The 15,936-nt window shown below is 31.8% G+C and overlaps 1 protein-coding gene across 2 annotated transcripts in view; it reads left to right on the top strand.

Moving 5' to 3' along the window:
* Window positions 1–14,688, top strand: part of LOC116778123 (dendritic arbor reduction protein 1-like) — a 41,057-nt gene extending 26,369 nt beyond the window's left edge. Inside the window, exons 3-8 of one of the 2 annotated variants that reach the window (XM_032672009.2) lie at window positions 11,047–11,487; window positions 11,713–11,850; window positions 11,919–12,078; window positions 12,861–12,920; window positions 13,231–13,466; window positions 14,000–14,688. In XM_032672009.2, coding sequence (XP_032527900.1) covers window positions 11,047–11,487; window positions 11,713–11,850; window positions 11,919–12,078; window positions 12,861–12,920; window positions 13,231–13,421 — 990 coding nt within the window. In that variant the 3' untranslated portion in view covers window positions 13,422–13,466; window positions 14,000–14,688. Of the gene's footprint in view, window positions 1–11,046; window positions 11,488–11,694; window positions 11,851–11,918; window positions 12,079–12,860; window positions 12,921–13,230; window positions 13,467–13,999 lie in introns of both variants that reach the window. The other variant, XM_061526480.1, reaches the window with a different exon arrangement.
* The last annotated feature ends 1,248 nt before the right edge of the window (window positions 14,689–15,936 follow it).

Raw genomic sequence — 15,936 nt, 5'->3', positions numbered from 1 at the left:
AAAAAATAATACATGGGAATATATTTAACAAAATAAAATTGTGAACACAAAGCAAATGAATGTTCCTGTTATAGTTAGGAATGACGTCAGTCACCGTCGTGATGATGCGATTAGCGCTTGACTGACAGCTAGACGAGGCAGCACGCGCTGGACTAACCAGCTACTTACAATACTAAACAACTACCGTACATTAATAATACATTATATTTAAAAAAAAAACTATGAGAACATTCCAAAAAGTTTTTTTATCGTTTCAAGAGCTGATGTTAATGGGTTCATTACATTCAAATTACCTTACATCGAGATCGCCTAAAACAACGTATGTATCTCGGGTAGCTTTTATGTGATGTAAAAAAATATATGCACAATTCGTTCTAATGACGGAATCGTGAGCAGCGTGCAAACATTAAGTTTTGATAGCATCTGTACGATATTTCCGGCAGACGCGTGGGCGTTGCGGGTTCATTTCCCGACCCGAAATTTTAAAAAGACAACTTCGCACACTTGAGCACATCACTTCCTATGATAACATAAAACTTTCCATATACTTAATTATTTTCTCAACGTTTTAGCGGATGTCATTCAACTTTAGTCCTACATTTGGATATAAAACATAATTCAGTGCTAAAACCATATATTTTGTTTTCTTTACTAAAACTATGGCAAATCTAAACAATAAAAGTTAATGTATCATATGTAATAAATATATGAAAAAAATATAATCAATATAATTACAGTCGCAGTTAAAATAAAAAAAAACAAACGTAACGAATTTTCAAAACAATCAATTAATGCATGCAGTCAACAAAACGAATTTAATACAAATATTTAAAAAGTAGTATTTGTTGGCTATATATTAAAATATTTGAAAGTATGCGAGTAGACATTTCGTTTTGTTCATATGTGTGAGATTGAAATAACTAGTTTGATCTGTCAATGTATTTGTAAACCGCTGTGGTGCGAGAGTGACGCGTGCGCCGCATTCTTTCGCGTATTCATTCATACATAGAACTACCAAGTAAAAACTCATGATTGAAGCTAGGAAGAGGGTTATTTTAACTTAACTGTCGTCGATTAGAACATAATTTTAACAATGTTCACTGTGACATTGCCAACAATTAGAAGATATAAACGTAAGCTGTATACGTGACACTGTTTTAATATTATGAAAAAAAATTACAACGTACACACCATTCCACAACTTCACAACGAAAGCATTGTCTTATTTCGTCATTAAGATCGTGTATTTACTATTATTAAAATACATTGATGCCGAAATTCTATTTTTCGCTTCTCTTAGGTTTATGGACGATATAATCAATGTGAAAAAATGCTGATGAGTCATGCATAAAGACAAACAATATATTTTTTCAAAACTCGTTACGTAGAAAAAACTTTAAGGTAGGTACAAGATTATAAAATTACTTTAAATGAAAAAATCAAAACCAAAGGTAACAAAACAATTAATAGTCTGTATCTGTAACATCTTTGGTGTGAATATGAAATACAAATAATGAAAAAAAAAATCTTTAAACTTAAATTACAAAAAAAAAACATGATGTACCTATTACACAAATGACATGATCAAATTTTATTTATTTACATTATTTTCAAATTTTCAACTCATGTTAACAATATAGAAAAGGTAAAAGATGAAAGAGATAATGAATTGTTCTTTCAATAAAAAATAATTTAAAAAAAAATAATCTTTAAGTAAATAAAAAGTTTCTTATGCCTAATGCTCATTCCGTTTCAAGTTAAACATTCAAAGAATAAAAACCTAAAGAGAATAAAATGTTACTTCCATTAAGTAATTAAATATGTTAATTATGTATTTTTGTTATAAGTAATCTAATGTTCAACAAATTGTTGCCGGACATTAAATTACTTATAACATAAATAGAACATTCATCAACAACAACAAGCAACATTTACAATTCCCTAAGTGCACGCTATTTAACATAAGATAATCAAAATACCTCATTGTATTTGAGTCCCATGTCGGGCTGCGGGAATTTTGTGAAAACTCAAAGAGACTTAAAAGCTTGCGCGCGCATTTATTGACTTGCCATAGTTTGAATTCCACCCCAGCCCACCGCCCTCTAAACGCCGTGATTGGACGCACACAAGGAAAATATTTATACATAGAACACAATTATACATTTCTATATACACATAGCTATACTTTAGCTATGATCTCATATATACAGTCTTAATTTCTTACAAAAACATTTAGTACTTGAGCGTTATCTTACTCAAATTCAGTAATCAGATCGTATCATAGAGACGATATGTTCATGTAAATTTACCATATATTCGACTGTCAAACAAAATTCTAATGTAACAATTCAGTTTTAATGTAAATCCACTAAAAATATTCATGTAGATGAATGAGTCTAGAAAATTTACTTTTCGGGCAAAAAATATATATACGTAATATTAATATTATAAAATATTCTCGTTGAGATATGATTCATCTTTCGATATATAACCTTCTAGATATTCAAATGATCATTATAAATGGTAAAACTTGATACACGAACAATGTAAAATTTAAATTTTATTGTATTTTTTTTTTGTTTATATATATAAATATATTTGGTAACATATGATTCACGTTAAAAAAAATTTTTATTCGTTATCCTATATCATTAATAAAGAAAATACTTACTGACTAGTAGATACATATAAAAATAATTCACGTATCATTACTTGATGGCTTCATTGCACAACGAGGTTGACCTTAGTCGGTAAATTCGTTTAACGGAGTTGTTAACAGCATGAGGTTTATTAAAAATTGATTACACCAAACAATAAGATAGTTGAACATTCGATCGTTCGCCAACTCGTTAAAAGGTTGCTCTCGGTGGCTAAAGGTCACTATGGGAAAATACATCTGCGTCGCAACCAGCACCTGAACGTCTATAGAGCCTCCTACGCTACAATAAATTGTATTAAAAGCTGATACCTAATACCTATACCGTTTATAGTTTATATTATGTGATTATTGAAGCGACGTCGTATAGTCGCTGTCGGCGTATTATTTTCCACTATACCCTATTTAGCCCTACATCGTTTACGAGTTCAGACGTCAAGCTAAAATAGAACAAATTCTATACCATTAAAGATCACTGTCTCCTAAGTAACGTCTGACCCCTCAACCCCCCGTTTGTACTCATTCAATTTACATCGTTCAAGTTATGCGTTTTTTATTGCACTCCCCTATAAAACTGACGCCTCGATTATTAAGAACTGTTTGAAGACAATGTGTCTTATGGCTAAATAAAATAATAATTTTACCGTCACCTTTATAGTTTGCTTCTAGCTATTAAAAAAAAGTATAATATTCTGAAAAGATAAGCGTTTATTTTGTTAATATTATTATCAGTAATGCTATACTATTGAAGAGCGTTTATTCGACATTCTGAGTACGTGTTTTTAGCAAATAACTTTTAATAGGCTATACTTATACAAGTAAAAATACGAAGTGAATGGGAACTTCGAGCATTTAAATCTGATTAAATGGTACTTATAACGCTTTACAGATTTTTCGCAGTCCGTCATTATGTGATATAATTTTATAACTTTCCCCCAAAAGGAAAAATCAAAAGAACATTGCCGTTAAAAAATAATTTTCTTGTTACAAACCTGTAATATGATAAGGCTTTATGTCGTAATACATGGTTATTACGTATTTTAATGTATTTTTTAAGTATAATATTTAAATAAGCTCATGGAAGCAACGTCAGTGACACCCGAGATGGTTTTGCCTGATGACGTGCCGCAATCCATTACAGAGCCTCGCGAAGGGTGGCCACAGTGTTCGCCATCCATTAGCTAATTAGCGATCAAAACCCCCTTCTTACCAGATTGTTAAAGCACCGCGGCGCCGGCTTTTGTTTGCTAATTGATTTTAACATATTTAAAGGTAGATATAAAATTTTAAAAAGCCGTTACCCGCCCGTAGACTAACATATAGGAGCTTTGTCTTGTAATTTCCCTTTATTTATCCATACAGTGGGTAAAAAAGTTGCAACCGGATAGCAGACTTCATATAACACGTCAAAAATCACACCCCTGCACAATGCAACATATTTCTACTCAGTGACGCCATCAAATTAAAAAGTTAAACTTTCCCTAGTAGGGTTGGTATCACTACGGGCATCTAATGAGGTAATGGTAAAGAGGGTCAAATCGACACGTGGCGTACACGCGACCGGACTCTTCAAATAATTTCATTATTATAATAAAATGATTATAAACGGTACACGATACAGTGACCTTCCGTCCAAGTCGATCCCTTCAACCCTACATCGGTGTAAAATATAATTATGGATTATCTATTAATTTTATTTAAATTCCACATTAACATGACATGCGAAAAGACGTTTCGATATTATGTATTTATTGTTAACATTATGTTATTGAAACAGTTAAATAACTTATGAGTAATCATCAGATATGTGATTTACGACATGATTTCAATGTAATATAAATAAGAGCTTTTATATGATTTTTTTTTTTTTTGATGAAGTCGACGCAGTATAATTATTTTCAGAAACTTATTTTAACGGATCGACCAGAGACGCTTTAGAGCAAAGGTTATAATTAAATGTAATATATTTTAACATATCAGAATCATGACGGTTGTTTTATGAAACTATGAATAGCAGACGTTACGAAAAAGTAACTCATCGGACACAATAAACGTTATGGAGGCGTTCATTAATAGCTGACCGCTGACAAACGGCGTCTGCCCCCCAATGTCCTAACGCCACAGTTACCATAAACCCCGGCCTCCCTCCCCCATATCTGTGCCTATTCGCCCATCTCCCCATTCGACCAGGTGTAAAACTGCCCGGTCACGGAAAGATAGACATGCAATGCGCCTAATATGTTTTTATTATTAAAGCTATATGTATTGCATCCGACGCGGGGGATGACCGGGTGATATTTTTACGGTGATTTGTTCATAGCAAACTACATATCTTTATGCATTAATTTATTTTAAATATGTATGTTAATTTTTATAATTTAATTAACTAAACACGTTTTGTTGGTTAGATAACAATATTTAAAAGTTCATATTAAATGTTGTCAGACGTTTTTGTAGTTTAAATCATTGTGATTTTTTTATCTTTCATGTCATAAATGTGTACATAGCGGGATTGTAGGGAATAAGGATGATGAGCTATAACAGGAAGCCTAGATCAAGATATAATCTAAGTCGTCATTCCCGTATAAATTCCTGTAGACAAACATATATATGAACTATAACGTACTTTATAAATGATAATTTCTGATCATCGATTTTTTATAACGCCACACAATATATATAATTAAAAAATATATAATTAAAAATTTAATGAACGTTAATAACAAGATTGCTATGAATTATATTGTAGGAGACTTGCCGTGGTTTTATGAGCGAAAAAAGGAATTTCGACAAGTGATACCTTAAACAGAAATAATACGCCGTCTCTATATGACAGTCAACAAAATTAAATAACAGAAAACTTAAACACAAATTTCCGAAAAAAAAGAAATTAAACCAAATAACTACACCGACATAACATTTAAAATACTTCCGTAGTTCATATTTCGTAAAGTAGGTTCTATTGCACAGTTATAAAGTGAGTAAGTCAGGTGGTCTTTCAACTTAGTATGTTGAAAGCTGATGAGTAATCGGCTATGTGCGAGTTATGTGAAGTTTAGTACCGAGTTATCTTTATGCTTCTATCGGCAAAGTCCCGCTTCCTTCTTTATTACAGGATCCGATCTTGGATATGATATACAAGTGTTGATGTCTCTTTTGAAATTCCATTACTAAATTAAATTAGCGACTAGAATTTAAATCACTTAATAACTTAATATGATTCCTTTGAATTGTCAACCAATTTATCATAGTATTAATAAAAATTTACATAAAAACAATAGTAATTTTAGTGTATCATTAATATTTTCTATATATAGATACAGAGTAATCTTATTTAAGCTTAATTTTAATAAAGGTATCCTATAAATTTTTCATTACTCGTTTCTATATGATCCAATAATAAAATTTATATAAGTGTGGCGTGCGAAGTGGATTGTTGTGTAATTGGTGGCGTGCTTTGTGGCTAGTTACTAAATGACGCCTTGGGAGCGCTAAACACTGCAGCTTTGAACATTCCACGAAGTATTACAATACTTGGCTTGGCGCTAGATTGTTTGTGAGATGGTTCTTGGTTGACGCTCGTCCATATCTCAATACAGCAACCATCTCGAACATCTTTGGAGTTATAGTAATGATAAACGAGATACAAGAAAATTTATATTCTCTTTTGCCACAAGAGAACAATAAACATAAGTTGGTAAAACAATATTTAAATATGTTCATTCGTTTATATAACTTGAAACCATTACATGAAATGACTTTAATATATATTAGAAAAAAAAAAACATCTACCATAAAATTTCTTCCTTACTGCCATCTATGAAAATCTTCTGGAAACTTATAGATGACTAAGAAATCACAAAAAATATTACTACCGTATCAAGACACCGTTATGTAAATTATTACTATCCAATAATAGTGATTAAATCACAAGGCGTTTCTGACCTGTTTGGAGAGACTTGAACACAGAAATTAAAACCATTTCAAATTTAAAACTCTAATTTAGTTTAATAGAGATTTCGTCATTAATCGAAGTAGTTGAGAGCGCTGTTGTAAAAAAAAAATAACTTTTTTTATAATCACTTATTGATTGTAATTAAACTAGGTGATTAAATATTTTTCACGTTGCGATCGGTAGTGTTAATTTCATTCCATACTCCCTTTCTTTTAAAGTATCTATAAAAACAAAAATTACTATAATTATTAATAACACAATATGTTCACAAGTTCCATTTGTTTTCTACGCAATAAATTTGTAAAATAATTATTGCTATAAACAATAACAACGCTGGCTGGCTCGATTGAATATAAAATGTACATTTTAGGCATTTTTGATGGAGCGCATTGCGTTCTGGCAACACCCTCGACCCATCGTTTACCAAAAATTATGGGAAAAGTAAACATTACTCGTATTACAGAGTCTTCGTTCCACTGTTTAGTATTGACGCGGTACGTAATGTTCAAATTATTATATTACTTTGACATGTTTATAACATGCTTCGTTAGACGCTGATGGGAAATACTTATGTAATATTATGTATAATACATTAATTATAACTTTTGATTATCTGAACAATTACTATGAATATCAATATTAATTGATTCTTCTTTATAATATACATGTAATAAATCATATATATATACATATGCTTCTTTAAATAGCTTACAGATATTATGACGAACAATCCAAACAAAGTAGTAGTAATTTTTTTATAATAATTTTCGCAATAGCCGAATGGCTGGGCTGTTTATCTATTTCCGTGGTTCGCTATTATTTAGTTGGTTTTTTTTTCGTGTACCCATAAACTTCGTACAGCCACGACGGAGGGCGGCGCTTCTCATCGATCGCCGCCCGCCCATCCGCCCTACATGACCCACCATGTATACTTTTAGACCATAACATTTTATTACTGTCACAATAGACATTTCATAAAATGAATTACACTCATTACTAATATAACAGTTTTACTGTTTATTACAATTAAGTAGCTGTGCCTAAATTAAATATTTAAATATTTGTACGAGTAACTTAGAATAATTTAACATCTGGTAAAATTATAGATTTCTCATATCCTAACCTTATATAATAAAAGTGATAAATATAATAAAAAATATAGATAGATTTAATATACATATAAAACAGCTTTAATGTAAATAAAATGATGAAAAATTCACAAAAAATATAGTGGAAGAAGAAAAAGATAAGTCCTTTAAGAATTCAAATTATAGTATATTTTTATCATACCTGGCATGCGTCTAAGATAACAATTACTGCATAATTGAAATAGTAAATGATGTGGAATTATGCGATTACCTCCCTTGGTAGTGTTAACGTATATTTAACATCAACTTTGAACTCTATACGTACGTATTAAGGGTCGTCCAAGAATTTACAAGACCACTTAATCGTGATGCGAGCTGAAGAATGAGTTAGCGTGGGTGTCCATTTGAATTATGGAAATGGAACGTCGGCACAAGCCGATGCTATTCAAACAATGCCATAACGGGATGGCACGGCAAATTTTATTCAATACAGAATATGTCGTCAAATCAGAGAACGAACCTTGAAAAAAAAATCGAAAAGAAACATTTGTTAATTCTACTTTTACATCATATAATACATTAGTGACCGTTTGCAAATGCAAAAAGTAAAATTTTAGAAAAATGTATAAGATATAATAATTATCACACAATTTATTTACAATTCTGTAGTGTACTCAGCTCTGAATTATGATAATTAAACGTTCGTGCACACACAGGCATCATTTAGTTATAATATTTCACGGATTAGGACACAGGAAAACTATATAAATTAAACTAATCGAATACTGCATAGCAACATTTATAAAAGCAAGAGAAAATTGCTTTCATATAGCGACGCGTCACGCGAGCCTGTGATTGGTTGAAAAACGTAGAAATGGCAGCGGAAACTAGGAAAGCTTTTTGTTAGCGATAAACGTTTTATGGACAATGCCTACTTTTTGTGAACCTTAATTGGAATTCAATATAGGCTGTGTCTGTATGCATCTAATCGAAGTTTATACAAGTATGACGTATAATGTCTATCTGATCTATTAAAATAAAAAAAAAATCCTATAACATAGGTTTTACTTATAAAATTATATTTTCAATTGAATTCGGACGTATGCCGATTATTGTTTTAAAAAAAAATTTAAATCATCTCGATTTTTTTATTATATATTCAATGAATGAACTACCTACAAAAAAAAACAATTCGCAATTTCGTTAAAACTGCCGTATTTGATTTCCTAAATCTATTATCAAGTCTTTAGATAAAGCAAAATTCATATAAAGAACGTATAAAAAATAAATTTGATAACAAAATGGCGCGAACGTAAAATCCCAATAACATTTGTCATTGGTCGTTTTTTTTATATAAAAGCTTATTCACGTCATCCGCTATCGCAAGAACAGCCAATACTGAAATGTAGGCACTGAAGAAGTTTACAAGAAACAATAAAGATAACTAATGCAACTATATTTCTTTTGAATCCAATTTTTTTTTCTTCATCCTTATCTATAACTATATTTATTAATATGGATTGTTGTTATATTAGTATATATACCTAATATTGAAATAAACGTTAACATTTAGATTATTTAATTTAGAATATTCAATTACACAACCTGACAAAAGGTATAAAGGCATAACATGACAAGCCATCCGAATCTGCTTATTTAGCGTCGTCTGGAAGTGGGTTTCATTTCAGCAAAATAACGTGAATCGCTTAAGGCAAAGTATATCTATATATACTAACATCTAGTCAAATCTGCGTTATACGAAATACACTATAATGCTGCTATAAAATGTATTGGCATTATAATGGAATGTAATTTTCAATCCGCTTAACATCAACGTAGTATTACAGAATTCTACGTCTTAATAGTACATATTGCGAAATCAAAATATTAGCTGCTTTTGTTTCGTTGTTTTAAGTAATAGGTATAACATAAAATAGGAAACATTAAAAAATTAAATCAAATGTGTGATCTGTAACATATTTAATCTGTGTTGCAATTGCCTAAGCTCGTCTAGCCGTAGAGATGTTGGCGCAATCCGCAAAGGTCAAAGAAGGAATTCGCGCGGTCCGGCGCTTGCGACACAACAAGGAGGTTCTTACCAAAGGGTTACCGATCACAGCTGCACACAGCAGGTTGATCTGATATTTACTCAATAATCTATTCATGTTGAACGCTTTGTTTATGTAACTTGATATTCTAGATAAATCCCTGCCAATTTATGTCCAAATTTATGATAGAGATGGCTCGATCTTATATGGCAAAATTTATGTAGGTATTTTTCCTATAATAAAAAAAAAACAGTTCGTATATAATATCTATACTTACAAAATTATGATTCTTATGTAATTAAAAAGGAGGGCATATTTTGATAAATGTTAAAAGTAAACTGTGAGAGTTTATGTTTGGAACAGCCGGCTTACGCACTGATAGCAAACAAAACTAAAATTCGAACCGAAGACTTCTCATCAGGCATTCAAAGCGGATCAGTTATCCCGCTCATGATTGTATACATAAGATGTTGAAGTGGACTAAAACTTCATACAAAGATGGCAGCCAATAAAGACAAATTGTAAGTTCGCCTCGTCACCTGCGTCGAGCGCGTGGGCACAGTATCCATTGTATGCTAATGCCTCGCAGCGTTCCTCATATCTGCGGATCACGCTCTGTCCACGCTGAACAGAGAAATTGGAAATTAAGCTATAACACCAGCAGATATTTTTTTTTCAAATCTGATTATAAACAACGGTTGCCTTCATAAAAATTGCTCTCATATCTCATACCAAAAGCTGGGTCAAAACTAAACCGTTCATTATACTAAATAGTAGATTCTAGATATTAAAAGTACTTTAGAGGATTTAAAGGCTAATTTGTTTAAATTGTCTTCTCTGACTCGCATTTTGTGTTAAATATATAGATGTCTTCTTTCATCGCTTTTAACAAAATTATATATCAGGTGGAATTTTGCGACGTCATTAGTTTTTGGATTTTTTTTTTTAATATACTTCTTACTAATTAATTTAATCTAATATATAATATAATAATCTTACTAATTAATTTAAACTTGTTTAATCCTACTAAATCAAATTTAGCACCGAATCTCTATTCCCAAGTATCAAATCTAGTTATTTTAATGGACCTCTCCACATGTTATAACTGGATCAGGCAATAATTGAACAATGTAGTTACTGAATAAATTTTGTTACCTTAAAGGCTAGTTTGATATAAAAATCATGAATACAACCCTTATATTATCCACGGACAGTATCCGATTTTAAGTATATGTTGAAAACTAAAAAACTTAGATACTAACATATAAACTTAACCCTCCAATCTCATACAAATTTCAGACATCTGAGCTGGAGTCACTGCTTTGTAAGCAGGAGGGAGCTTCGCTGGCGCCGTCCCACATGGAGCTATTTGATGGCGGCACGAGCTCGCGAGACGATGCCTTCCTTCGTCCCGCTCTGTGGGAAGACATCGCCTCCTCAATCAGGAATATCGATCCTGAAAACGCGAACATGCTTGCTCCCCTCGGAGCCACACACGTTAAACTCGAGGCTGAGGATGCACTTCTGGAGGAGTGCGTCACTCCTTTGCTCAGTCCCCTGGAGATTAAGACGGAAAGGCTCTGCGCTCCGCCGACGTACGCGCAACCTCAGCCACCCCAGCATCAACCCCATCAGCAACCAGCTAGCTCATTCTCAAAGTACCCACCGTCGAGGCTGATTTACATGTCTCCGTTGACTCCACCGGGATCCGATCAAGGCAGCCCAGGGAATTCGATGCAGGTAAAATAAGAAATAATTTTGATGTATATCACACATTCTTGAGCTATGCGACATGCGACTGCGACAGATGGTACCGTCTTATGCTTGCGACTATATAATGTATTATGTTGTGTTTCATCTGTGTATTGAAAATTTAATGATGTTTATTACAAATGAGAACTAGATAAAATTAAATACATTTATATTAATACAAATCGTACAACGTAGATCGCCTGTCCCTTACAGGGCGGGCCACGTAGGACGCCGCCACCGCCATACCACGCGCCGCCACATCCGCCACAGCCACCACCATTGCTGCGAGCACCCCATGCTCCGCATCCACCACAACATCCTTTGCCGCAAACTCATCACCATCCGCAACAGGTGAGATGCCCTCCAAATCTTACATTCACATTGTCTTCGTGTACTAAGCTAGCAACTATAATCCCCAGGCGATGCAGCAACCACAGCAGCAGTTACAGATGGCGCCACAACTGCCCCCGGTGCCTCATCCTCCACCGCACTCACGACTCACCTCACTATCCGTTAAATACAACAGACGGAACAATCCTGAACTAGAGAAAAGAAGAGTGCATCACTGCGACTTTATCGGTACCCATATACGTACATATAAGTTTAAATACTCAGAATTGAATTATTCTCAATGGAATTATTGAATTTTAAAACTGACTTGAAATAAATTATTTTTAAATATGAACTTAAGTAATAATTATGGTGAATTTTGAGTTATATCAAGAATGTAACTTTATATTTCATAAACATTTATCTGTATGTAATAGCTTATGTTATATCTAGAATATAACAAAAGACCTACTTTTTTATGGGCGAGTTTACTTAGTATTATGGATGAATCGTTGTTTATTGAATTTTCGACTCATTTTAATAAAATATAGGTTATAATTTATTTAAAAACCCCGTGTAGTTTTCTTGTAAAATTGTATTCTACAAGTCACATGTCTGATGTCACAGACATGATGTCTACTAGTTGATTACAATATCTATTTTATTTAAGCATACCTAGATGACTGACTGATGAATTTCCCTCTGAATACAAATAGGATATACATACGGACAAAGCCGTGGAATCGAATTAGTAATTAATAAAATAATCATATGTCTTACGACCAACATCAAAAAGTAGGAATATTTGAATGTTCCTTTTTAATAAAATATATTTATTTAACAGAAAGTTTTTCAGAGTTTTAATTAAATAATATCTGATTCAAGAGAATTCAGACTCTTAATGATAATTTCCGGCTCGGACTACTGAGATTTTTTTTTGTTATAAAAAGTATTTTCCGTTAAAAACCATAATATGATCCTTATAATCTAATATCTTAAAGAAAATTAAAATGTCTTTTATCCTATTTCAGGTTGCACTAAAGTCTACACCAAAAGTTCTCATCTGAAAGCCCATCAGCGAATACATACAGGTAATATATATATACTAACACTTAAAAGTATCGCATTGCGAATATATAACGCAGCAAAGGCGAAGAGATTCAATAGCGCTGACGAGCTCTTACTTAATTTATTAATAAATTAAACCGAACCATAATATTTTTCTAACTCCGAGTGTTTCATTACTAAGATTAAACGAGAGCTTAACGTATGAAATGCGAATGAGTAGTTATAAACGACACAAAAAGGTAACAAAAATGGACAAAATTCTCTATTATTTGAACAAGACGCGAATGTTTTTAAGATCTTTACAACAACGGTATAAATGTTAATAAATTTTAGGAGAGAAACCGTATACTTGTCAATGGCCTGAGTGCGAATGGCGATTCGCGAGGTCCGACGAGTTGACGCGCCATTATCGCAAACACACCGGCGCTAAGCCGTTCAAGTGTGCGGTCTGTGAGCGCTCTTTCGCCAGGTCCGACCATCTAGCGTTGCACATGAAGCGGCACCTGCCCAAGACGTCCAAATGACAGATGAGAAGAGGCGGGGAACCGTCCGCGCCTCAACCTGTACATGTGAGCCTCGCCATTAACGAATATCCGATTCCAACTATAGCCTAACATAAAATACATGTTGTTGTACTTTTATTAGAAACAGTACTTCACACTCGACGGCAAAATAGATATTCATAATCAACAGTCTGTCATCTTTATGTTTCTGTGTTAACTGCACAGTATATTCCCATGTCAAATCTACACGATTTAAAAGTTTAATCAAAATCAGCGTAGCATGTTTTACTTGTATATGAAAAAATACACTACATACATTCGCACAAACGTTCCCATAAAAAATAAACGAAAAAAAATTAAAGTAAACGATATGGTTTTATAGTCATATTGATGATGACGAATACTTAGTGTCATAGATAGTCTAACTTTTAACTATAAATTACATAAAAATCTTATATAGATTTCACAGTTAATAATTTAAAAATGTTTGGTAGTAAACCTAGCAATAAAGGTCCTAAGATCACTACGCCTGGCCTCACTTTCTTATAATATATCAAAATATTTTGCTGAATTAGTAACGCAATATATTTCATTTTCAGGAGGAATGTAGCGAGAGCCTCTTTTTAGAGTGCGATCTGGAGACAAACCTGATGGACACATTATACAGCGTGCTTTGACTTTGATGTCTCGCGAATGTGTTACAAGTGAAGTCGACCCTCTATAATGTCAAAGCGAAGCTAAAAATGAACAACTTTATAATTATCATACCCATTAAATAAATAAAAAAACATCACGATATATCTACACATAATATTTAGATACGTTTTGTGAATGTGTAGCGGGGAGTTAATCCACAGTTAACCATATTGTAAATTATAATATAAAGTTTTAAAATGAAATCACAATAGGTACAATATTTACCAAGGAAATCGCTTTACATATCTACATACTTAATTATTATTGTATATTGTTAGTTCAGAGTAATCTATTAAACAACCCAAAATATTTTATTAATAAGTATTTTATAAATATTTATGTACATTTAAAATGACAATTATTTTAGTGTAACGTTATGTTTCGTGGACCCGCGCTCTTGTGTCGATGAAAATATTATCGATAACATTTTCTTTGTCACCTATGAAGTAAAAATAAATATACCGTATACAAAAACGTCGATAGATTTTTTTATAATCGATAAATTTAATTGAATTTAATCGACCCTAACTTTAATTGAATTTTTAGAGACAGTTTTTTAATCAATCATGACTAATCGTCCTATATTTTTTTTTTAATAAATAATTTAGCGTCTCTCTATAATTGCTCACTGGAATAGAGATGGGGTCACGAACATTTCATTATAAAGCTCTTAGTATTCATTAGTTATGATTAATTTATTGTAAGTTTAATTAATATTAGGAAACAAGATATATCCAAGATATTAATGATATTTTGTTAATTATGAAAAAAAAAGTATCACAATTAGGCTGTAGAAATTAGTGTTTATTGCGTGTTTTTTGGATTTTACGACCTGATAATAAAAAAAAAAAACATTATTTGATAAATCAAATTCATTTTCATAGAACGTCACCAATGATAACCAATACCATATTGATGAAATTACAAAATAAAAAAAAACGCTGTTTTAGATATAATCAAACGGGTCGTATCATTCGGAAACTTTCTAGTCTCAATTTATAGCAATTTTTGTTTCGTCTTATAAGCACGGCCATACAGATATATTATTTATAAAAGGCTTAACATCTTTAAAACATTAATATTTTTTTTTTTTACCACATACCCCTGGTACGCACATCTTTTAATCTAAAACAAATATTACTATAGTTTATATTAAATTATATATATGTATAATATTAAACGCTTTAGTAAATTTAAGAAAAAATATTTATATTCAGCCTTATTGCCTCCGTCCACTGAATAATTGCCACATAATATCAAGAGTGCCTTTCAAACACGATTTACTAGTATGTGAATATTATAAAGTAAATGCCATCACTTATAGTCACTAGTTTTGTGCTAATGTAAGTTGTGCTTATTTATATAGAATAATTATTATAATAAATTCGTAACACTTAAAAATATTTGGATATTAAACTAGCACACGCTTCGTCTTTACTGACTTACTGTTCTGCAGACGGATGTGTAATTTTTTACGTTAATATTTCTTATATCTAGGCTTCATTGCCACAAGTTTCCATAGTATAAACACAATATCTATCATTATGTGTAAAAACAAGCGAAAATCAAAAATATCACATGCTAAAATCTTATAATATCTGATAATACTTTAATTTAAAACAAAATTTTTGACTGTTACATATATATAAATTATAATTATTTAGTCTTGCCACTTTCTCTTTGCATTTAATATGTTGTTAGTAATTTTAGATACTTGACTAATAAAACATTACGAAAGTTTTAAAAATAAACTTTTCAGTATACCCAAATTAGATTGTTAAATTCGGAGTTGAGAATCACGTTAAAATCATTAAAGTACGCTTTTCAATTCTGTCTTTCA

The sequence above is a fragment of the Danaus plexippus genome, chromosome Z (assembly GCF_018135715.1).
Source record: "Danaus plexippus chromosome Z, MEX_DaPlex, whole genome shotgun sequence".
NCBI classification, from domain to species: Eukaryota; Metazoa; Arthropoda; class Insecta; order Lepidoptera; family Nymphalidae; genus Danaus; species Danaus plexippus.
This window is presented reverse-complemented; position numbering and strand designations above follow the sequence as displayed.